The sequence below is a fragment of the Trichosurus vulpecula genome, chromosome 1, assembly GCF_011100635.1.
Source record: "Trichosurus vulpecula isolate mTriVul1 chromosome 1, mTriVul1.pri, whole genome shotgun sequence".
In the NCBI taxonomy this organism is placed as follows: Eukaryota; Metazoa; Chordata; class Mammalia; order Diprotodontia; family Phalangeridae; genus Trichosurus; species Trichosurus vulpecula.
Window position 1 is genome coordinate 478,086,953 of NC_050573.1, and position 24,891 is coordinate 478,111,843.

Below are 24,891 nucleotides of genomic sequence, written 5' to 3' on the forward strand. Positions count from 1 at the left end.
AATGTGTAACCCAGAACTTGGAAGTCCTTTTGCTGGAATCTTTAAGATATCACCTTTAGGTACGGCATAGTTTTTCTGCTAGGCTCTTTGTAGAACTGTGAATTTATGTTCACTCAATCCTTGGTTCCTGATGAAGGCACTGCTTGTCATCTGCTGCTCTCCTGGGAATATTGCTAAAATGTTGATAGGAAGATGAGAAGTGTAAAGTCCTCTGGACCCTTCAAGATCACAAGATTCTCCTCAAGAACCTTGAGCTCTTGGTGGTGAGTAGTGAGGAAGCTAAGGTGCTTGCCCCCCAAGGAATTTCTTTTTAGGGGTTTAAGTGGAACATTCTTTCCCTAACAATGCCAGGAAGCTGGGAAATAGTCAAATCCTTCAGTTTCTGAACTAGCTCTTTAATCACTCAGCCAGTCCAGACTTCCTGTCATATCTAGGGAGGTTTCCAGGCCTTGCTGACACCTAATGAACAATAAAGATGCATTCTTACAGATAAGTATATCATAAAAGAATACTTGTTAATTATTTTAGGTGGAATGGGTTGGTTCAACTAATTTACGAAATCAACTTCCATTCTTACATTTCAATTAACACTTATTAAGAGCTGATAGTACACAATTTTTGCCAGTGAGCTATCAATTACAAATGAGGTAAACAACTCATTTTATTATTAGCTTATTTGATTTAACAATAAAATACATTTCATAGAAATGATTATAAAGTGTGTTTTACAAATAGAATATTTTATACTTATAGATCTTATGATACATAATGAACACTTGGTAAATAGAAGATATTAAACCACCAACATTTTCTTAATTTCACATGACAAAGAAGAAAAGTCCATTATTATCTGGTGAAATGGATTTTTGTATTAAATCCAAAATTACCTTCAATGTTTTATATTCTGTGCAAGAATCACTGTCATGCTTTTTAAAAAAAATTAGTTAGGTTCTCAAGGCAAGTTTTAATTTAGGGCTCCAGTACCACACCCTGCTTAGGGAAAAATCACTTAGAAATAGATATTAGCTAAAAGAAAAATCTATCTGAGTGCTTAAATCCACTTTGCCTGTTATTATTGACACCCTATTGAGAAACTGAAATGCACAGCTTATTCAAAACAGGATAGAGAAAGAGTAGAAAACAGTTAGTTATCTGTTTGAAGCTTGTTTTGTATATTCAGCATCATTTACAGTTAGGGATTTTTTTTAATATACCTTAATGAATTCACTGGGGCACCCATTAGGCACTTTAAAAAGAATCACAGGACATGAGCAATGGAAGGAAGTTAAGAGGTAATCTATTCCAATCCTTATGCAAATCATGGATCCAGTCTGTATTTGCATACCTCCAGCTATGGGGAATTATTTATTTTTTTAATGAGGCAGTCCCTTTTATTTTTGGACAACTCTAAACTTATTACCTAATTTTAAGGTTGAAGATGAGGAGTTTTAAGGGCTGAAGGAAGTGTGGAAAGGAAGAAGTAAAACAGAGTGGAGCATGTTTGCTGATGTTGCAATCACCGTTGAACCTCAGTCATCCAAACCCAAAGGCATACTTGTATCCAACAGTCTCTTTTGATATACCCAAGGAAATGAGATCCATTCTCTCCATGATGCAGCAGTGAAGAGACCCTCAGAGTCAATGTTAACATTTATTGCACAATAACCAAATCACTTCCCATCTTTCTTAGACAGCAACTGTAAAGTGCAAAAGTGGCTTTGGATTCCAATTAATCAGTGTCTCTGTCCAGCAGAGTGCCCTCCACAAGCAGTAGAGTGGCTTCTTAAAAGAGTAGCATTAAGTTGGCCCCAAGCAATCAGGTAAGTCAGTCACCATTCTCCAGTAGCCTTTGTAAGTTGTTTTGTATCTAAAAATGACAGAAAAGAAACTTCCATTATTAAACATAATAATAATGATACAAAGAACTTTCTCTACCATAGATTCATGTATTATGGGTCGTGCCAATACCATTATTTCCACCAAATAGATCTGAGGCTTATTGTAGTTAATTGACTTGCCCATGGAAATAGTAAGTGATATAATCATGACTCAAAACCAGGGTCTTCTGACTCTGAGACTTGTACCTTTGCCCTTCTTTCATGCTGTTCTCCATTCAATTCAATTTGACAACCATTTATTAAATGCCTACTATATACTGAACACTGTGCCAGGCACTGGGAATACACAAAATCAAACAAGTCTTGCTCTCAATGAACTTACGTTCAAATACGGAGAAACAACATCATACGCATAAATAAATATAAAGTAATTTCCTGGAAGTGTGAAGGTACTAACAAGTGGGAGGAATCAAGAAGAGTATGGGTAGAGGAGGTAGTGCCCAAGGTGAACCTTAAATGAAATCAGAGATTCAAAGAGGGGAAGGGGAGAAAGAAGAACTTTCCAGACATGGCGGATAGACTCTAGACAAAAGCATCCCCTGTAGTACTATTAAGGCCAAATTGCTTCCTTAAAGCCAAGATTTTTTTTTTATTTTTAAGCAAATTATTGTTTTTCAACAACTATTTAGGTGAAATCATTAGATCTTTCTCAATCAAAAAGGAGGACCAAAGGGACATGAATATAAAAATATGTAATAAGAATTGAAAATAAAGGCAATAGAAAGGAACAAATAGTTGTAAAGACTTATACAGGCATGAGAATGAATTAAGCAAGGGCTTGATATTACCAAGTATTACATATGACATTACATATTACATATACATATGAAGGAGTTGATCTTTGAAAGCCCAAGCCTGAAACACAGATGATTTTTTTAAAATTAAATTTTTTTGATTAACTGGAATTTATTTTCTTTTTCCTACTTCATCTCACTGCTACTAAAAAAACCCAGAAAAACAAAACCCTTGATTTATTCATTTTGCAGAAATACATGAACTCATAAAGCAAGGTTCATTGCTGTTTAGTTTACCTGGGCTCTGTGATTTCCTAGGGAAGAAGAATTCACTGCTAGGAGAAAGAGGCACAGAGAATAAATGGAAAGAGAAAAAAGTCAACTCTATTCTTTTTTTATTCAACATAAAGGTGAACACCCCTAAGGCTTGTTATGGGATTGGAAAAAAATGTCAGTAAAGACAAGAGGAGTAGTTTTTCTGAACTGCTCTGTTACAACTCCTTTTGACATATCCTCATTTTCCAAGCACCAAGCATGAGTGTTTAAGATATCTCCTGATTTAATGCTCTGCCTTCTTCACTTCAACTGAAATCCTAGTTTGTATGTCCTCTGAAGACTTCTCCGAGTTCCCCGGTTGAAAATTAGCCATCCTAAGAGAGGTGATGGACTCAGCATGCAGATTTATATATATATGTATATATGTATGTATATATGTATGTATGTATACATATACACACACATATATATATTTGACAATATGGGTAGGAATTTGTTTTGCTTTGCATATTTGTTAAAAGAGGTTTTTTCTTTCTCATCAGGAGGTGGGGAGGTAAAAGGTTGAAAAGATAGATACTTATTAGTTTAATAATAATAATAATGAAAAAAGAAAATCATCTCTCCTGCCTCAAATTTTCACAAGCATTCATAGATTTAAAGGTGGTAGGGACTTTAGAGGTCATCTAGGCAAGACTCTCAGGTGTAGAAACTGAGGCCCAGAAATTTTACATGATTCCACAGGTAGTAACCAGCACAGGTGGCACTTGAATGTGAGTCCTTTTTACTCCATGTCTCCTACTCTTCCCAGTATGCCATGATGCTCTTTGTCCATGTCTCTGTCCATTCCACCTTGAGTTATGCCCCTTTATGTACATGTCTCCGATTAGGTTTTCATCTTGAGGTTAAGAACCATGTCGTTTTTCCCTCTTTGTATTCCCAGCACATAGTGAGTGCCTCATACATAGTGGGTGCTTAATAAATGCTTGTCAAGTGAAACTGGTCTCAAAGACCTGCCTCTCAGATACGCTAAGAAATACAGGTTCAAGGACAAGATTTTTATAGCAACCATAACAACAGCAACTACTTCTACTTTATAACAATAACACCTTTACAGCAATTACTACTTTATATTTGAAACTTGCAAAGCATTTTGCATACGTTTTCTCATTTGATCTCAAGACCTCAGGTGTGAGTTACAGACTTAATTAGTTTTGAAGATGGAAAGGAACTCAGTGGTTATTTAGTTCAACCCACACCTAAAAAGGAATCCCCATTATAACATACCTAACTAGTGGCCTTCCAACTCTGTTTGAACACCTCCCATGAGAAGGCTTCTGAGGCAGTGCATTCTACCCTTGGGTAGATTATATCACACATACTGTATAAATGAAGAAACTGAGATTGTCAAGGCTAAAGGATTTGCCCAATACGGAAAAAGAAGCAAATGACAGAACTGTGATTCCTTGGATAGTCCTCTCTTCCATGTCACCAATATCAAAATGGACAAGATGTGCTGTAGGTTCTAGTCGGGGTTCAATTCACTTTCCCTTTTTATTTTTGTGCTTCAGCAGGACCGCCTGACTTTATAAATTTATTTTTATCCTCTAAAATTTTTACTTTTCCCTTTGTTTTACTATGTAACATCGAATAGAAGTTTTGTATCCTGGGAAAGGGGCTGGGTAGAGATGGAAAAAAAAGAAGTAATTTGCCTGGGGGTAAAGGGGAAGATTATAGAATCTTGTAATATGATCTTACTACTATGATATGGGGCAGCTAGGTGGCACAGTGGATAGAGCCCTGAGCCTGGAGTCAGGAAGACCTGAGTTCAAATTCAACTTTATGTACCTACTAACTGTGTGACCCTGGGCAAGTCCCTTAACCCTTTTTGCCTCAGTTTCCTCATCTGTAAAATAGGCTCTAGAAGGAAATGGCAAACCACTCCAATATCTTTGCCAAGAAAATCTCAAATGGGGTCGTGATGCGCTTTAAATAGAGCAGTAGTTTGAAGTGTACCAAAGAGATGACTAAAATCCTTATTTCACCAATACCAGTTTATTTTTTTTTTATTACCCTCCTTGGGATGTATTTTTCCTCCTAAGCCTTCTGTTATCATTCAAAAAAGTCATCTCCAAAGAATCAGGCATTTTTTTAATAGAGGCCTATAGAAGACCTGGAGTCAGGATACCACATTTGAATTCTAGCTTTAACTCTGAGGAAAATCATTTAATCTTCTCTTGAGTCTTAGTACTTTTAATCTTTCAAATGGAAATAAAATGTGCACAGCCTAGGAGGGAGAAAAAGCATATGGTGTAGCAGGTGTGATATCTATTTAGGAGGAAAGCCATAAGGTATATCAAGCATGATATCTGTATGAATCCTAAAAATACTAGACTGTCTCTAAGAGGGCAGCCATGTACTTCATATAGGCAGTAGTGATGCTACTATACCATCGTCATCCTGCTGCCAGTTTTTTTAGGATGACTAAGAAAAGCACACTCAGGAAGTTGGACAGGTTCCAGGGAAAAGCCTATAGTTACTGCTATAGGCTTGACAATGTGCAACATCTGGTATCTAACACTTAGGGCCCATGCATATAGGAATGAAAAGTTACCTTTTCTAATTTTATTATGTTGTCTGTTAACTCTGTACAGAGGGTCTCAGTGTTGACTTCCAATTGTGATCCCAAAGAATGTGGTGCTTTTTGTCTGCAAGAACAAAAAAAAAGTGAGGCGCAAAGGAGGAAAGGAGAGTAAAAACACTGGAATTTATTTGCACAGAGCAAGAGACAGCAGATAAAGGAACAGCAAGCACTACGTTCATTAACGGATGAGAGCAATAGCAACCCATATACTTCAGGTTATGTATAAAATGGTCAGGGTCACATCTGGGCGTTAGGGTATGTTAATAGTTTCTTAGAAAGTTTCAACCTTGGAAAAAAGATACAATCATATGGCTGGATTTGCTGTTTGGCATACTGCAACAACACAATAGCATAGGGACCACAACTTTATTTTTATATCCTCTCTTCCACCTCCCAGCCCTCAGGACCTAGCATGGGTCCTCGCATACGACATGCGTTCAACAAATATTTATTAAACAGTCCTAGTCAAGCACTGTCAAACTACAAACGGGAGACAATCATAGTATCGAGGTATTCTCTTACTCATGAGAATCAACCACAGAGGCTATTGATCTAAGCCGTTCCTCCAGAGCATTGATTCTGTGTCTCATGTAGAAGGTAGAAAAGATAAGTGCACAGACACTGCAAAAGAAAGAGAAAACACCACTCTAGGTTATTGACCAGGGTACAACATCCATAATGTTATCCATCTGGAAACCAGTGTGAAAAGTTGATTTAAAATGTGAAAAAGCCAGGTGCTCAACTTAGAACCCATAATAGCATACATAGATTTTTAATTTTTGCAAAGTTCTTTCCTTTCAATAGCCTTGTGAAGTTGGCAGCACAAGTATTACTACCCCATTTTATAAATGAGCAAACTGAGACTCAGATCGCTCAGGTGACTTGCCCACAATCATATAGTTAGTGAGTGTTTTAGTTGGGATATTAAACAAGTCAAGACATTTGTCTTGGGTTGTTTAGGCATTCATTAATGAAGTCCATTAATGAAAAAGTTACAGGAATCAAACTGAGATCTTGGGATTTCTGGCCCAATGTTCTTCTGATTACATTTTACTGGCTTCTAAATTAAGAGGTAGAAGAGAATCCACTTGTCAAATCCTCAATCTAGCCTCTGATTTATCTACATACACATCTATAGTATTTAGAAATAATTTCCACCTTTCTGGTAGTTGGGGGACAGAGAAAACATAGATTAAAGTCCCTTCAAATTTCATTTTAGTTATTAGTTGCAATTTCTTCTCTTACCAGAGCAACAAACAGGAAGTCTAATGATTTTAATTTTATAGCTTCTTCTCCTTCTCAAAATTGTGAGGAATCACTAATAAGCACATTGCTAATCAGTGTCACAGCATGAATCCAAGTCTTCTGATTCTCAGGGCTATGCTTTTTCTACTATACCATACCTGCATTTTAGTTTTCCTTCCTTTCCCCCTATTTTCTTAAGAAGAATATGTTTATAAAGAAATACCTTTTGCTAAACTAGCTAAAATGAGTGGAGTGGGAAATGAGGCTCAAACAGTCAGGAGGGCATTAGGAACAACTGAGGGTTAAGATTAATGTTGACGAGATATGGAAATATCTTAGACCTTTTCCTTGTTGCTTTTAGTCAATTCATGTACTTACACGACTGCATAGAATATGAGAATGTGGCGGAGTGTCAGACATTTCTGGAACCTTAATTTATGGAAGAATCCAAAGGCTCCTGACTGACCTGTTGAATGTCAGATTAAAAAAATGGCTTTAAAACTCAGCCCAACACCATACTTTATAGTCATTCTCCTAATAGGATACATGCACACACATGCCTAGTTAGTACTTCGGAAATACATTTTTTTCTACCGGTAATGGGGGGTGGGCAGAAAAAACAGTCCCCATCAATGTAATTTTAGGTGTTAGTTCCAATTTTTTCTCATGCAAAAACAAATCCAGTGACTTCTCACCTTTTCAAGGAATCAAAACAAGTAGCCTAAAAGCTCACAAGAGGAGGAGAGAGAAGGAAAGGCAAAGAAAAGCTCCACATTGGACAGTTGAGACCTCAGCAGTTACAAATGGATGTCTAGAAAACACCTGTTATTCTTACTGTATCCTGGAAGACTCTTGGCTTTTCCTTTAGGCACACAATTCACAAGAGATTCTGTATGAACTGACTTTGTTTCTCCCTTAATAACTTTCAGAACTGTCTGGGGCTCCATCACATGAAAATCTGTCAAAACAAAATCAGGCTAGGTGCAAATTTGCCTCAGGTGTGCATTTTAATTAGTCATCATATTAGGGAGCAAATCCCCAACTGGTTTGGCTTCTAAAGACTTAGAAATAATTTGATGGTGACTTGAAAAATACTTGAAAAGCTAGGAAAAATAGCATCTTTATGAAATTTTAAAGGAAAAAAGTATATGAGGTTGAAGATATTACTTACGAATTGTGCCCACCAACTCTATGTCCACCCTTAACTAGGAATGTAAATCTTTTTTTTTTGGACCTTATACAGAGAACTGAATTTTTGTCCATCACAACAGTGTTCTGCAGACCTTGAGAATTTTCAGATTCAGGTGTCTGAGATCCAGAGCTGCTGTATTCATTCATTGCTTGCCTTCTTTGCTGAACCATTCCATCTAAATCTGAGAAATCATCATTGAAATCCTGAAGGGAAAGAATACGTTAAGAGACTACTTTTACTTTATTAAATAGGCTGACTTTTATACATCCCTGGTTTTCATATTTACAGAATGGATAAAATAGATCTATTCTACACTGTTGGGGATTTCTCTAACTACTGATCATTTAGTATGGAATTGTAACTGAATTCCTGTGGGCACCTAGCTTTATGTCTGTAGACAAACAGTATCCAGTTTTTTGAAGCCATACATGACTAAGAAGAAATTTGGGAGCTAAAATTTAAAAGTTTTCCTATATTCATTAACAATTTAATAACGATCTAATTAGCACTTTTTAGTAAGGAATTCTACCATTTGAAACAATTATTAGAAAGATGTGTGGAAAAATATTACCAAAGGCAAGATAGACTATCTAAACAGAAAAGTGGGTAGTGAAATTGTAACATAAACAGGAGTAGAAGAGGGAAAATACAGCGATTAGCTAGCCTCTTAAAAGCAATGTATCATTTAATATAACCTTTTCAGGTCAAGTCAATCAGAAGAAAAAAAATGGCCTGAGACTTAACTTTCTCCAAGGAAGGTCCGATCAAGAGAGAATGAAATAGTGTCATTGATTCCTGGCATTTTTAATTAACATTGTTCATGGGATTGCTGAAAATCAAAAGGGGATATTTCAGGGGTTTTTCATATGCTACTGGTTCCCTTGAATTATGTGGAAACTGTTCCTGTGTTATTGAACCAAGGCATTATAATGGTAATCCTGTCCTTGTTTTTCAGTCCTCATGTAATTTAGAGGAAGGAGTGGCATATGAAAGATCCCTGAGAGTTCCCCTTTTCATCTATTAGCTCAAGTTTTGGGAATATAACAAACTCTCAAAGAATATCTATTGTCCAGGCCAATGCTTTCCATTCTGTGATCCAAGGACTCCTGCAGGGGTAGTGAGTTATTGCAAAGAGTCCTTGAAGTTACATGTTCAACAAGAGTTATAATTTTATTTTTTTTATTTTAACCAAAACATGCAGTATGATTATGGTCATCGTTGTGTGGGATTTTTATGTTTAAAAGATTTTTATTCTTTGCTATCGTCTCTCTCTCTCATCCCGTTATATCTACCCTGCTCCCAAGTCCTCATTCTACTTTCCCTCCCATTATTTGTACATCTATCACCCTATCCAGATCCTGTCTAGTCATTTGTATCATGCTTCCTCCTTTTCTCAAGGAATTCAATGCCATCTCCTCCTTCCTTTGGGAATTTGTTCCTTTGAACATTTTCTCTCTTGTAATCTTTTCTTATCTTCTGGTTTCTTCCTAAAAGCTTAAAAACATGTCCTGGATATATCTCATCTTTAAAAAATCTTTACATGATACTTATTCAAGGGACCATGCTTTATTTCTTTTTCCATTTACAGCCAAGCTCCTAGAAAGAGTCATCTTAACTCGTTGCCACCAGTTTATTTTCCACTCACTCCTCAACCACTTGCAGTCTGGCTTTCAGCCTCAGTAGTCAACTAAAACTGTGATCTCCCAGTCTATCAATGATTTCTTAATTGCTGGATCTTTTCTAAGGCTTTTGTCACTTGAACACACATCCTACATGCTTTCTCCATTTTTGGTCACTATAATATTGATCTCTCCTAATTCTTTTACTAAGGCAGCTAGGTGGCACAGTGGGTAGAGCCCTGGACCTGAAGTCAGGGAGACATGAATTTGAATCCAGCCTCAGACATTTACTAGCTGTGTGACCCTGGACAAGTCACTTAACACTGTTTGCCTCAGTTTCCTCATCTGTAAAAAATGAGCTGGAAAAGGAAATGGCCAACTACTCCAGTATCTCTGCCAAGAAAACCCCAAATTGGGGGCAGCTAGGTGGCACAGTGAGTAGAGCACTGGCCCTGGAGTCAGGAGGACATGAGTTCAAATCTGGCCTCAGACACCTGACATAAGTACTAGCTGTGTGACCTTGGGCAAGTCACTTAACCCCAAATGCTCTGTAAAAAACCAAAAAAAAAACCCCAAATGGGGTCACAAAGAGTCAGACATGACTGAAAATGACTAAACAATGAGTTCCTTTACTTCCTATCTTAGCTTATCTTCTCAGGTTCCATCACCCATCTCTAACCATGAGTGTTCTCTTAAGGCTCTATCTTGGGCTCTGGTGTCTTTCTATACCCTCTCTTGGTAATCTCATCAGCTCACCATTAAGTAGAGAAACCCATGGTTATCTTCTCTATGCAGATCTATTATTTAACCAGATCTATTATTTAGCCCTAAAATTTCTCTTGATCTTCATGCCTGTGTTGCCAACTTGATGTCCTATTGTCATCTCATTTTCAACGTATCTTCCTCTCTAAAATGCCTGTTCTCCGAATTTCCCCATGTCTGTTGAGGGTACCACCATCTTTCTAGAAAACCACGTTTGCAACCTCAGAGTCACTCCTGACTCTTCCCATTTCATATTCAATAAGTTTATTAAGTGTTTATTATACCTCTACAATATCTCTTACATCTTTCCCTTTCTCCCTAATTATAAAGCTAGAATTCTAATTTAGGCCCTTATAGCATCTTGACTGTATTATTATTATAGGATCCTAATTAGTTTCCTTGTTTTCAGTTGTTTTCTTCACGTAACTGTAAAAATAATCTTAAAGCACAGTTCTGACCATGATATTCCTTTCCTAAAAAAATCTGGCTCCCAATTGCCTTTAGGAGAAGAATATATATCCTCTATCTTGACATTTAAGACCATGCAAAATTTATCTTCCACCTACTTTGCCAAACTTATTTCATTTAATTTGCCTTTTGGTAGTCTATATTATAGTCAAATGAGACTGCTTGTTTTTTCCCCAAACCAGCATTCTACAACCTCCCCCCACCCCAGTCTTTTCATAGACTGTCCCTCATGGTTAGAATATACTCCCTCCTTACCACTTCCTCTTATAATCCTTAGGAATGGGAAGGAGACTTAAAATGGAGATTTTGGGGAGAGATTCATCAGTGAGAGAAAGGGCCTGCAGAAGTAAAAGGAGAAGGCAACTGAAGCAAGATGAAAAAATCCAGAGTTGAAGCATGGCTGATCTGGGCCCTTACTCAAAATGGAGACTCTAGGAGAAACTCACCAATGCAACAACTGCTGGGAGGGTCCCTTTGTCAGTACGTACATTGTCCATGTAGCCCCTTTATTACTATAGAAACTCCTGTCTACAGATGAGTCATTTATTTTGTAAAACGAAAGGAGTGCTTTCTGAAATTTTTTATTGGAGCATAGAATTTTAAAACTTATACTACTGCTGGCTGGTCACACTTAAGTCATTTGATTATTTAATTTGTTCACTATCCCTTGAAAGGCAGATTTGTTCAACATCTTACTTTCCAGGCAATGATGTATACAATCTTACCAGAGGCAAAGATGAAGGACGATCAGCCCGGAAACTGTTTTCAGGAGATGAAGGGTTGGGGCTGTTGCCCACACTTGCATTCTGAAGATCATTGATATAAAAATAAAATACCATAAGGTTACAAGGAGGCATTTGTGCCATTGTACATTGGAAAAAGTGTTGGAATCGAAGTCAGAATCCCGGCTCTTCTACTTACTACCTATATAATCTTGAGCTAGTTACCTAACTTTTGTAACCATCAGTTTTGTCATTTGTAAACTGAAGAGGTGGAATTAGATGACCCTTCCAATTTAGGTCCCTTCCAGTTCTAAACCTAAGATCCTAACTTAGAAACAGCATACAAAAAAGGCAACAATGATGGCTCTCCTAACTTATCAAGATGTAGTTTTCCTTTGTGTCTCCCTTCTTCCCTGCTCAAATTGTTAGTTTTTGAGAAAAGTGATCGACCACAGGATCTCATAGGAATAACCAAGGGACATGAAAATACTTTTTTTAAGAAAAAAAAGAGGGGTTTGGGGCATTTTAAAACAACAGAAGTCAATACTTACTTCTAGGTGTCTGCATACTGATTTTATTAACTTGTATGTTGTGTCTCTGGAGAGCAAGGAAACGAATATGTACTGTGAAACAAACCAACCAAAACTGTCACAAACACTGAAAAGTGACAAGGGTCCATAGTTCAGCAAGGCTCATGTTGTATTTTCTTCATTTAAGCCATGTGCACATGGACATTCTCCTTTACTCCATTATTTCATTCTTCCTGCACCCATCCCATTTTTCCCTCTCCTACTACTGAACGAAAGTCATAAATAATGAGGAGACTTTGATCGATTGGTCCCAGCACCTACCCTTTACATATAATTCTCAATACAAAAAGAAATAAGATTCTGAACCATAGATGAAAAGGTTAAACACCTAAGAAAAGACCTGATGACTTTTATTAGATCCCCTTTAAAGTTTGCTTTCAGAGGCATTGAACAATTTTTAGGGTTATACTAAAACATAGACCTGCCATTGAAATGTTTCCAGGAGTTATAATAAGTTGTTTCCTTCCTAAATCACTCATGGCTTTTCTGTTGCACGTGTAAGGAACTTTTAAGGGGAAGGTTGCTTACAAGTACAATATGTAAAATAAATATAATCAGAAGAACCACAAAAGCAATTTGAAAGCATTTGACTTTAAGAGAAATGGGTTATTAGGAATGGTGAACTCAATTTTAGGAAAAACTACATAAACAAAGAAAATGCAATAAATCGTTCCATCCCCTTTCAATTCAGAAGAATTCTTTCATCACTGGTTTGTGATTAAGAACTTTTATCTATAGGTAATACAGGGAGAGGCCGGGTATGTATATTGGAAACATGTGTCAAAGAGTAACATTCCAAATAAATACATGCAGAAGCATTCATATACTCCTAACTTATTAGGTTATATTTTTACTTTATGTCTCCCTTCTCAAATTACAAGTTTTAGGGAAAAGTGATTAGTGATTGAACATAGTATTTCATAGTAATGATGAAGGGCTATGAAATATGATTTTTTAAAGGAGAAAATAGAGATTTGGGGCATTTTGAAACAATAGACATGTAAATGTATTATATGAAATTAAAGAGCAAAATGTAGCAGGTACAAACAAGAAACAATTATATTTAGTTCTTCCCCTCCTCTTCCAGAGTAACAAGGTAGCAACACCTTGTAAACACACAGACAATTTGACTTTAGGGCTTCAGGGCCTTCTACAACGTGAAATTTTGCACGTGTGAAATTTTCACAGGTTTTGGATGATAATGATAAAGATGGAAATCTACCATAGTTTTAGAAACTAGAATTAGGTAATCTCCATTAAGTCAGAAGAGAGTGAAGAGGTAGATGAGTAAATAGTGACTTATGTATGTCTCATACATACCCTTTCTGTGACTGTTGAAATAATCAGAGCATTTGGCACCAACAGGGCTGTTTTGGTTTTCTTTATTAGAGTCACTGAGACAGCTGGAATACAGATCTGTAATGGAATCATCAAGTTAACAGTAGTTCAGGCTTTCACAAAAGTGGATTCAAATCTTCATGCTATAATTTTAAGTTAAAAAGAAAATTATAGTAATAATAAATCTAAGCCAAACTAAGCACAGTAATAAGTTCTATAGCTCTGATGGTGAAAAGTGAACCATAAAGGATGACAAACAGGGTGTAGTGGAAAGAGAGGGGCTGGGAGTCATGACACATCAGCTCTTGCTAGTCCTCCCGTTTCCTCATTGCTCTGTGAACCAGGGCACACTACCTCACCGCCCTGAACCTGATTTTCTTTATTTTTCTTTTTTCTTAATTCACATTCTGAACTTAAGAAATAAAGCAAGCATTTCTATAACAAAGTGGAATAGAAAAAAAAGGAATTGCACCTGAAACTGCAGATCTATTATGTACAACTTGCTATTCCTTTTAAATATACAACAAAGTCATTATGTAACCTTTTTTTAACCCTCCCCCTGCCTCCCCCAAGATGGCTACCATTAGATACAAATATGTACATATGTGTTTATACATACACACATATTTATATGTCAGTTCTTTCTCTGGATGCAGATAGCATCTTCCTTCATAGGACCTTGTAGTTAATTTGGGTATTTATTAATAGAATGACTGAGTTGCTCAAACTTGTTCTTAAAACAATATTACTGTTACCATATACAATGTTCTGTTGGTTCTGCTCATGATTTTGTACAAGTCTTTCCATGTTCATAATTTCTTATAGAAGAATAGTATTCTATTCCGAACTCGTTTAGCCATTGTCCTCATTTTCTTCTTTTTTTGGAGGGAGAAGGCAGGGCAATTGGTGTTAAGTGACTTGCCCAAGGTCACAAAGCTAGTAAGTGTGTCAAGTGTCTGAGGTCCAATTTGAACTCAGGTCCTCCTGACTCTGGGGCCGATGCTCTACTCACTGCACCATCTAGCTGCCCCATTTTCTTCTTTTGTAAAAGAACTAGATTGCACTAGAATGGTGGTTCCCAACCTTTTCAATTATGAGGACTCTTTCATGTTAAATTTTTTTTTTACCAACAATAACCCTCTAATGAGCTGTTACATTATTTATTATGATCTACTGATTGAAAAAATTATGGTAAAAAATATACTCCAGATTCAGTGATACCTTTAAATGAATTTGTACTTTTTATGAGATAACATATGTAAAATGCTTTTCAAACTTTAAAACTCTCAATAAATATTATCATTGGTATTAATCATAATAGCTATATGCCTTTGAAAATAGTTCCATATATGTTTGAGATATTATTCAGACCACTTTGCTTATTTTATTCAATCTATGCCTTCTTACTTATAGATTCGAATATGGATGCAGAGACCACTTACAAAATCTTTATGGCTCATTTATTCTACCATATGGAATTCATTATACTAGATGAGCTCTGAGCTTCCTTGTAATTCTAGTATTTTATGATTCGCTGGTTCAAGAATGTATAATATACAGTTGAAGTTACTAGGTACGTGCAAGCATACTTCATTTAGGAACCTCCCACTCTTTATATACTATATCCTTCCAATAGAATTTGAAAGGAATGATTAAATCAAATCTTTTTTTATCATTAAGGGAAGAGGAACAAGCATTTATTATGTTTCTACTCTGTGTCAATGCAAAGTGCTTTGCAAATATTATTTCATTCGGTTTTCACAACAACCCTGTGGAATAGGTGCTATTAATATCCCCATTTTATAGTTGAAGCAGACCGAGGTTAAGGGACTTGCCCAGGGTCACCCAGCTAGTAGGTGTCTGAGATTGGATTAGAATTTAGGTGTTCCTGATTCCAGGTCTAGTGCACTATTCACTGCAGCACTGACCTGCCTCAATTGGGCAGAACAATATGCCCAATATTATCTCTAGTAGACATTTCTTCCCTCCCTAGTCATACTTGTCTATTTACTATAGAACTATATATTTTTTGCTTTTTGATGTTGGCTACATTAGAGAAAGATTAAATCTTTATATTTTAGAAGAGTTAGCTTACATGGTAAATGAAAAAGATTTTTAATATTTGACTTTTTTCTATTGAATTAATTCATATGCAGGTCAAGAGATCATTAGAGAGGAAACTGAAACATTTTGTACTACTTAAGGTACACTAAATGTGTGACCTTTATCAAAACACTGAGTCTTTCCGACCCCTGTAAAAACCCATCTGTAAAATGAAGGGGTTCCTTCCAGCTCTGATTCGAGTATGTAATTTATTTTAGGTAATATTCCACATTCACCAATGATTTTCTATGAAAGAAAATTTCCAGTACCTAGAAAGAATAGGAAAGACTGGAAAAGCAAAATATTAAGAGCAGCATGTAATCAAATGTGAAGATATTTATCTATTTTACAAAAGAAATCTAAAGCATTATCACAAGGGATAGAACTCAATACCTAGAAGTGATCAATTGTGATAGGTTCTGGAAGAGAAAGAGAGAAAATAATAATAGAGAACAGATGCCAAGATGAGTAATAATGCAAGAAAACTACTCATGTTAGTTACAAGTTCCTATATAATAAATTTTAATTTCTGAACTAAACAGTTCAGGTACCCTAGGAAAAAAAAGAATTTTAGGCCAATTATTTCATGTGTTGATAAATAGAACTGGAAAAAAAAAGAAAGCTGTGCTGACTGGTTCCATTACAAATTTATGCTATGTAATCCCAGCTGCAACAAGGCAATCATCCTAGTTCTCCTTAACCAATTTGCTGTCGTACTTTCCAGGGGCTGTTCTAAACCTTCTGGGTTCTGCATTAGCCTCCTACAGTATACCTTCCCACAACATGCTCAGCTGACGACCTCACATCATACTTTCCTGAAAAACTAAGGCCATTTGCTGTGAGCTCCCTTTATTTGACATAACGTAGAAATCTTTCCCCTTTCATTTTTTCACTTCTGTTTCAGATGAAGAGGTGTTGCTTTTTTGCCAAGAACAACTCTTATATATGCCTTCTTTATGTCACATCCCTCCTGTATTCTCCAGCAGATTTCCTCTACCTCTACCTCTTGATGCTTTAATCTTCAATTACTTCCTATCTATTAGTTTCTTTCCTGATGCTTACAAACCTACCCAAGTCTCCTCTGTCCTTAAAACTCTGTCTCTTTATCCTATATAAAGCATCAGCATTTCTATATATTGCCAATAAAACCCAGCAGAAAGAGATAGAAAGGGAAATTCCATTTAAAATAACTGTTGGCAGTATAACATATTTGGGAGTCTATCTGCAAAGACACAAAGAGAAAATATATGAGCACAACTGCAAAACAGTTTTCATACAAATAAAGACAGATCTAAACAATTGAAGAAATATTAATTGCTCATGGGTAGGCAGAGTCAATATAATAAAAATAACAATGCTACCTAAATTAGTTTTTTCATTGTGTCACACCAATCAAACAAAGAATATTTTATAGAGCCAGAAAAAAATAATCACAAAATTCACCTGGAATAACAAAAGGTAAAAAATATCAAGGGAATCAATGAAAAAAATGTGAAGAAAGGTGGCCTAGTGTTATGTTAATGAAAATGGGAAGATCTTTCCCATTCATTAATAGGCCCATGTGACCTGCCTGGGTCACATGGAAGCCTGAGTTACATGAGCCTGTGGTGGGAGGAGCTTGCCAAATGGGTGGAGCAGGAAGTTGGAGTCAGAGCTGGGAGAGAGAGGAAGGGAGTTGCAGCTTGGAGAGAGAGAGAAGCAGGCATAGGCATAGGAACTAGTGTGAGTGAGAGAGGGAGTGATTTTGCTTGAGGGAGTTCATTTGCAGGAAGGCCTTAATGGAGGGAAGACTTGGGGATGTTGGTGCCCCTTGCATTGGTAATGTGTATAGATTTCTTTGTTGCTACGAAGGATTTGGCTTTCTGGTATTGGAATAAATGTTTTGGTTTCATCTTCCATGAAGAGAGTCTGTTATATTTTGCAATTCAGAACTACGCCAGCGTATTCATAGCAGCTATAGCCACTGTGGGTATCGCATTGACACTATACCTAGCAGTACCAGATTTCAAAGTATTGGAAATTCCAATCAACTGGGAATGACTGAACAAATAGTATATAATTGTTATAGAATACTACTGTGCTCTAAGACACGATGAAAGGGATGGTTTAAGAAAAACCTAGGAAGACTTATATGAATTGATGCAAACTCAAGTGAGCAAAACCAAAAGAACACTGTATACAGTAACAGCAATATGGATAATGGTAATCAACTGTGAAAGACTTAACTACTCTGATCAATACAGTGATCCAAGACAATGCCAAAAGACTCATGATGAAAAATGCTACCCACATTCAAAGAGGACTGATGAGCTCTAAGTGCAGATTAAAGCACATTTTTTTCACTCCCTTTTTCTAGCTTTTTTTTTTTTGCAATGTGGTTAATATGGAAATATGTTTTGCATGACTTCACATATATCATGATTGTCATATTATCACCTTCTCAATGGGTGGAAGAGGTATAGGAGGGAGGGAAGAAATTTGGAATTCAAAATTAAAAAAAATGTATGTTAAAAACCTTGATCTTGATCATTTGATATTGATCAAGTCACTTGATCTCACCATCCCCACAAGCTATCATTCTATATTCCTCCTCCCCTTGTTAGCTAAACTTCTTGAAAAAAAAAAAACCCCGCCTACAATTGGTACCTACACTTTCTCTTTTCTCACTCTCTTCCAAGCCCTCTGAAATCTGGCTTCTGACCTCATCATTCAACTAAATCTACTCTCTTCAAAATTACCAATGATTTTTAAATCGCTAAATCCAGTGGGGTGTTATCAATCATCATTGTTCTAGATCTCTGCACTTTTTGACATGATCGATTAGCTTCTCTTGGGCACTCTCTAAGTGTTCGTGACACTGTTTTTTCTTAGTTCTCCCACCTGTCTGAGCACTAGTTCTCAAGTCTCTTTTTGCTGGGTCTTCATCTGTGTTACATTCACTACGGGTGCCCACCAAGGGTCTGTTCTGGGACCTCTTCTCTTTTCCCTCTATACCAGGGATTGTTAAACTTTTTTGAATTGTATGCTCCTTTGGCAATCTCCTGGAACCTATGGACCCCATTGTACAATAATGTTTTTAAATGCACCAAATAAAATATATAGGGCTACAAAAGAAACCAATTATATTTAAATACTGAATATTACAGTATATTGAAAATATAAAACCCCCCAACAAATTTGAGGTATTTAGATTAAGAAACCCTGCTCTGTATTATATTACTTGATAAGAATATCAGCTCCCATTAGTTCAATGATAATTTCTGTGCAAATGATTCCTAGATATCTATATATCTAGCTCTAATCTGTCACTGGAGCTTTAGTTCTTCATCACCGCCTGGTTTTTGCCCAGCAGACAACTCAAGCTTAGCCCCCAAACTATTCCCTCTTTCTAGCTTCCCTGTTCTGTCAGGGGCACCACCATCCTCTTATCCATTAAGGTGCACAAACCTAGATGCCACCTCTCAACTCCTCACTCTTGCTCCACATATTCAATCTGTTATCTAATCTTATAGTATGTACCTCTACTTCTTCTCTTGCATACATACCATTCCTATCACTTACATAGCTACTACTATATTTTAGGCCATTGTCACCTCTGGGCTTGACTATTGCAATAGACTTTAAATTGGTTTTTTTGCTGCAAGAACTCACTTAAGGTACTACCCCAGAGAAAAATAAAGCTCTCTGGTAGCCTTCTATTTTAAATAATTATTCTTGGCTACTAGATTCTTCTATCAGTTATTTCTATACTTATGAAGTACAGGCTCTGTCATTACTAAATTTCACTGCCCTAGTTCAATAGTCAATGAATATTTATTAAGTACTCTACTATGTGCCAGTCACAGTGCCAAGCCCTGAGGATAAAACTGAAGGCAAAAACACAGTGCCTACCCTTAATGAACTCACATTCTAATGGGGAGGACAATGTGTAAGTAACTATGCACATACAAAGTGCATACAGGGTAGATGAAATTTAATCTCAAAGGGAATATACTAGAGAAAGTGGATTTGAGCTGAGTCTTGAAGGAAGCCAGAGAAGCTAACAGGTGAAAGAGAGGAGGGCAGGCATTCTAGACATGGGAGACAGACATTGCAAAGGTGTGGAATCAAGGGATGGCAAGTCATGGGAGAGGAACAGGAAGTAGGCCAGTGTAGGTGGATTGTAGAATGCACAATGGTTGGTAAAGTATAGAAAGATTGGAAAGGTAGAAAAAAGTCAGGTTGTGAATGACTTTTAAACTTGACCAGTCAGGAGATTTTGTACTTGATATTAGAATTAACAGGGTAAATGAGACACAGTCAGACCTGAGCTTTAGGAAAATCATTGTGGCAACCAAGGAGGATGGATTGGAATGCGAAGAGGCTTGAGGCAGGCAAAATAATCAAAAGGTTATTGTGGTAGTCCAGGCATGAGAGCCTATACAAGGCTGTGGAGAGGAGGGGACATATGTGAGAGATATTGTAAAGGTAGAAATGATAAGACTTGTCGACAGATTTAAAATACGGGGTGAGGAGCTGAGGATGACACTGATATTGTGAACTTGGATGGTTGGGAGGACGGGGGTGCCTTAGGCAATGATTGGAAAGTTGGGAAGACCGGAGGATCAGGGAGAAAGATAATTTCTATTTTGGACAAGTTGAGTCTGACATGGCTGTAGCATATCCAGTTTAAGTAGTCCAAAAAGCAGTTGGTTATATGAGATTCTGGAACAAGATTAGAACTGGATATATAGATCTGGGAATCATTTGTATATAGATTACAATCAAATCAACAGGAAATGATAAGATCACCAAATGAAGGAATACAGACAGAAAAGAGAAGGGAGTACAGCATAGAACATTGGGTGACACCCATGGTTAGTGAGAGTGATTGGGATGAAGATCATCGAGGATGATACAGAAGGATCAATCAGATGGGTAGGAGGTTAACCTGGAGAAAGCACTGTCACGAAAACCTTGAGAGGAGAGAGTATCCAGGAGGTGAGGTTGATCCACAAAGCCTGAGCTCCCCTTTCCAAGTTACAGCAATAACATAAGGAGAAAGAGGGACAAAATCTTGAGCTATATGGCAACAGGAATCTACTACTGGCAGAAAGAACCCGAGGAAACTAGGTATAAAAAGGTAAGGATAAAAAAAGAGCTCTTCATTTTGTTTTTGAGGGGGAAAGCCAGGGCAATTGGGGTTAAGTGACTTGCCCAAGGTCACACAGCTAGTAAGTGTGTCAAGTGTCAGAGGTCACATTTGAACTCAGGTCCTCCTGACTCCAGGGCCGGTGTGCTACTCACTGCGCCACCTAGCTGCCCCCAAAAAATCTCTTTGTAAATCCTTCAGATATTCACTATATCAGTGGTAACATTTAAATATATTGATTTTTTTAATAGCAAGAGGCTTGTTATTTCTCCTCCAATTACATACTAACCTTGGTGTCTTTGCCAAAGACTTTGGAATAGAAACAAATCCAGTTTTCTGATATAAACAGTTTTCCTTGGTACAGTATTTCCTTCTGCAGAGCACAAGTAAAACCTGAAACCATGCATAAAAATATGATATTATGCAAAATTTTCATCAGTGAGGGGAGAATATTTTTTGTGAGGGAGGAGCAAAGAGAATATATATACAGTTTGTTATCTGACTTCATTACTTGCTAAAATTGTAATTCTTTAGTGAAATAAAATTGCTGATACTAGAAAAGAGCAAAGTTTTGTTTTATAAATCTCAACTTCCAAACCAAACTGAAAAAAAAAACTGAAGGGCATTTAAAGGCTGGTTTCCAAAAATTTCCCAAAGTGTATATTACTCTCTATGTGAGGGCATATTGACATAACACATAACCAGCACTCTCTCTTCCTCCTGACTTAGCATATTTTCTCCTCTGGGAGATTTCAAAAAGGACTAAGTTTTTCTAAAGTACCTCTCACTGAAGTAACAGCACTTCATGATACATACGTTCCTTTTGGAGACTGTAGGAAACATCCAGAACTATAACTAGAATTTATGTGCCTCAGACAAGTGACATTAAATTGGCTTTTAATTCATTTGACCACTATGGGAGATACAGCTCCTGGAGAATAGCAAAATATGCTAGGGAACAGCTTACCTGAGTTATAGCTGATAAGGAAAGGAAGCAATTCATCTTACAGCTTCCCATTTTAACAAAGAATTTGTTTAGCAGTTTTTCCTTCTATACTGTTGAAGAACTGCAAATACTATCAATACCCTCTAGATTTTGGCCTTCTGAATAAAAGCCCAATTATCCTGCCCTAGTTGCAGCTCTAGAAGCATTTTGATAATCTTTAACATGTTTTTACTGGAAAAGGTAAGGATGAAATATTTGAAACTCTTCAATGATATACCAGCCAGTACAATGGCAATAAGAACCACTCACATTTATAAAGTGCCCATTGTCCATAAAATGCTTTCTTTACAACAACCCTTTGTGCTAATTTCTCAAATGGAGATGATAATATATGAGGTAGGTTATACTTATTTCAGACGGAAGAAAACAAGGCTTAGAGAAAGTTAAATAATCTGCCTAACATCCGTTAAGCTTGTTGATAGTGATAATAGTAATCACACAATGGTGTTTCAGATTTATCCATTTCAATACACTCGTTCTCATCTGATTAATTTGTACCATCGCTGATCATTATTCTTGGTCCTTGGACAACCCAATTTCAGGAATTTGAATTCAAGGAAAATGTGATATTTGACTATGTCTGTCTTTGTAGCATCAACTTTGACTACTTTTCTACCTAATTGTCTTTTATGGATCAGTTTCAGCAATAGTCAATAGTCATCACTGGTTTTGGAGGCCTATTGAATCTTGTGATTTCCCTCCAATTAATTTTCCAAGAGAGCAATGTGTAAAACACTTGAGTTAAGAATAAAACAGAGTAATACTTACTTTGTTTCAGGGGTTCTTCACTTGGGACTTCCGGAAATAACTTGTGAAAGTGCATATTTGCTTTACACTGAAATGAAAATAAAACATACTGATGATCCCCATTGATCATTGCATATTTTACCTTTTTCAGTTGCCATGCTTTGAAACCTCTTTTCTTTCCTCACAATTATACACATCTTAAAAGAGTATTTGATACAGTTCTTTAGAAAAAGAAGTGAATTTTAAGTTGCTTATGACTTTTCCTCCCAGCTACATAAAGTAACAATGGGATCAACAAGATTAGTGAATTGCAAGTGGGACAGAAACTGAATTATGGAATATCCTTTCTGATTATATTGGTGGTAATACAAACCATGCTTTCCCCCCTGGTCTATACTAGAAAATTTTGAATAGGAAATGAGATGAAATTTTGGAAGCATCGAAAAGGAAATGCACTAGATTTAATTTCCTAAGCTTCAGTTTCTATATCTGTTAAAGTAAATAAACATTAACTTCATAAGATTCTTCCAAATGATAACAAAATTTATCATTACATGTACATCTAAAACCTCTCGAATCAAAACAGTTCTGCAAACTCTAATGCAATTCTCACAAAATTATGTTCAGGGACTAGCACTAGGCACTAAGGGAGAAATAAAGATAAATTGCATATACTTCTTGCATTTATGCTGCTTACAATCTATTTTATTGATTTCTTGGGCATTTTCTATTTTGATTCATTTGAAAAAATCAGCACGTAAAGTTTTAAAAGAAAGCTTCGTGTGAGTCTGTATGCTTCCTGATTATTTAAATCTTCCTTATTCTACATCACGCAGCCTGAATTTGGGCCATCTGCTGTTTGTTAAATGCAGGGAGAAGAATAAGGAAATGAAGGAAAAAAGAGGAGGAAGAAGAACAAGAACTTGTAGAATTACCTGACTTGTAGAGTGTGACTTTTTCCTTTCAGCCTTACAGTCATTTTTGTTGTCAGTTTTAGAATCACTCCTACTGTCACTCACTAAGGAGAGGCCATCACTACTGGTCTTTGACCTGGAAAGAGAAAACACAGTCTCTCACAATTAAAAAATTAAGTATATTTAACACAGTCAAAAGAGAATGCTGAGTGCAATGCTAATACTTGCATGAAGGCCTTACTTCATTTTATGTCAGAGATTTCAGAGAGAAACTGTGGAGATGTATATAGAGAGAAGATCTCCAGTGACCTCTTTTGGAGAGAGACTTTTCAATGTCAGACTAAAGCCCTTGGCACTGCAGACATGTATGACAGTGGATCCCATCATATTCCCTGACCTCCAGGGCTTGCTGCTTTAGAGACTACTGAGATGGGACTTCTCCTGGGTGAGATCATTCACTTTCCATGTGTATCCACAACCACGGAATTAAGTCCCTTACAGAAGGGAGACAGTGTCATGCTCAGCATTTTCTCAGCCAATTAAGAATCACATCTTATTCTGCATATGAAACATGCAGCATAAATCTCTCTCTTTGGGCACACCCAAGGTGGGTATTAAACTATAAAGAAATTGAACTATAACAAAAAAAGGAAAAGAAAAAGAAAAGAAACATGGTATAGTGAATTACTGACCTTGGATTTAGGAGAGACATAAGCTCAAATCTTGCCTCTGATACTAATTGTCAGTTGCTGTATCTTATCATTTCTACTTCCACAGCACTTATCAAATCTTGCTCCTTCTTTCCACGCATGCAGTGAGTGCCCTGATTCAGGATCTCACTCCCTCTTATCTGTTCTATTATAGTAGCCTGCTCTCCCTAACCCGAATCTCACACCACATCAATCAATCCAACTGCCAAAGTAATGTTCCCTAACCATAGCTTGGATATGTCAATATTTGGCTCTTTATTTCCTCTCAGAGCAAATAGAAACTCCTCTGTTTGGCATTTAAAACCCTCTACAAACTGGCTCCAGTCAGTTAGCAAGCATTCATTAAATGCTTCCTCTGTTTACACTATGCTAAGCACCAAGGATACAAAGAAAGTCGAGATCATGGCCATTGCCTTTAAGGAACTTATGTTCTAATGAGAGAGACATTATGCAAATAACAATATACAAGATATATACAAATGGAAGATAATCAATCTCAAAGCAAGGGTATTAACACTGGGGTGAACTAGGAATGACATTTTGCAGAAGGCAGAATTCAAGCTGAGCAGTGATGGAAGCCAAGGCAGCCAGGAGGCAGAGGTGAAGGGAGAGAGCATTCTAGACCTGAGGAGCAGTCAGTGCAATAACATAGAATTGAGAGATAGAGTGTCATGAGAAGAGCAAGAAGCCAGCTTCATTGGATTATAGAGTGCATGAAGGGGAGTAAAGTATAAGAAAAATGGAAAAATAGGAGGGAGCCAAGTTATGAATGGATTAAATGCCAAAAAGAAGATT

General features: G+C 36.8%; 1 protein-coding gene across 4 annotated transcripts in view; it reads right to left on the reverse strand.

The window, feature by feature from the left end:
- Positions 1-643: 643 nt before the first annotated feature.
- GRAMD2B (GRAM domain containing 2B) overlaps positions 644-24,891 on the reverse strand; it is an 84,504-nt gene continuing 60,256 nt past the window's right edge. For 2 of the 4 annotated variants that reach the window (XM_036735092.1, XM_036735097.1), the window contains exons 3-14: positions 23,408-23,522; positions 22,494-22,560; positions 21,009-21,112; positions 13,468-13,563; positions 12,109-12,180; positions 11,561-11,641; positions 8,078-8,189; positions 7,630-7,752; positions 7,173-7,260; positions 6,072-6,170; positions 5,520-5,613; positions 644-1,867 (exon numbers count right to left, since the gene is read on the reverse strand). In XM_036735092.1, the coding sequence (XP_036590987.1) occupies positions 1,826-1,867; positions 5,520-5,613; positions 6,072-6,170; positions 7,173-7,260; positions 7,630-7,752; positions 8,078-8,189; positions 11,561-11,641; positions 12,109-12,180; positions 13,468-13,563; positions 21,009-21,112; positions 22,494-22,560; positions 23,408-23,522 (1,093 nt within the window). In that variant the 3' untranslated portion in view covers positions 644-1,825. Of the gene's footprint in view, positions 1,868-2,929; positions 2,968-5,519; positions 5,614-6,071; positions 6,171-7,172; positions 7,261-7,629; positions 7,753-8,077; positions 8,190-11,560; positions 11,642-12,108; positions 12,181-13,467; positions 13,564-21,008; positions 21,113-22,493; positions 22,561-23,407; positions 23,523-24,891 lie in introns of all 4 variants that reach the window. The other 2 variants (XM_036735113.1, XM_036735104.1) reach the window with 2 other exon arrangements.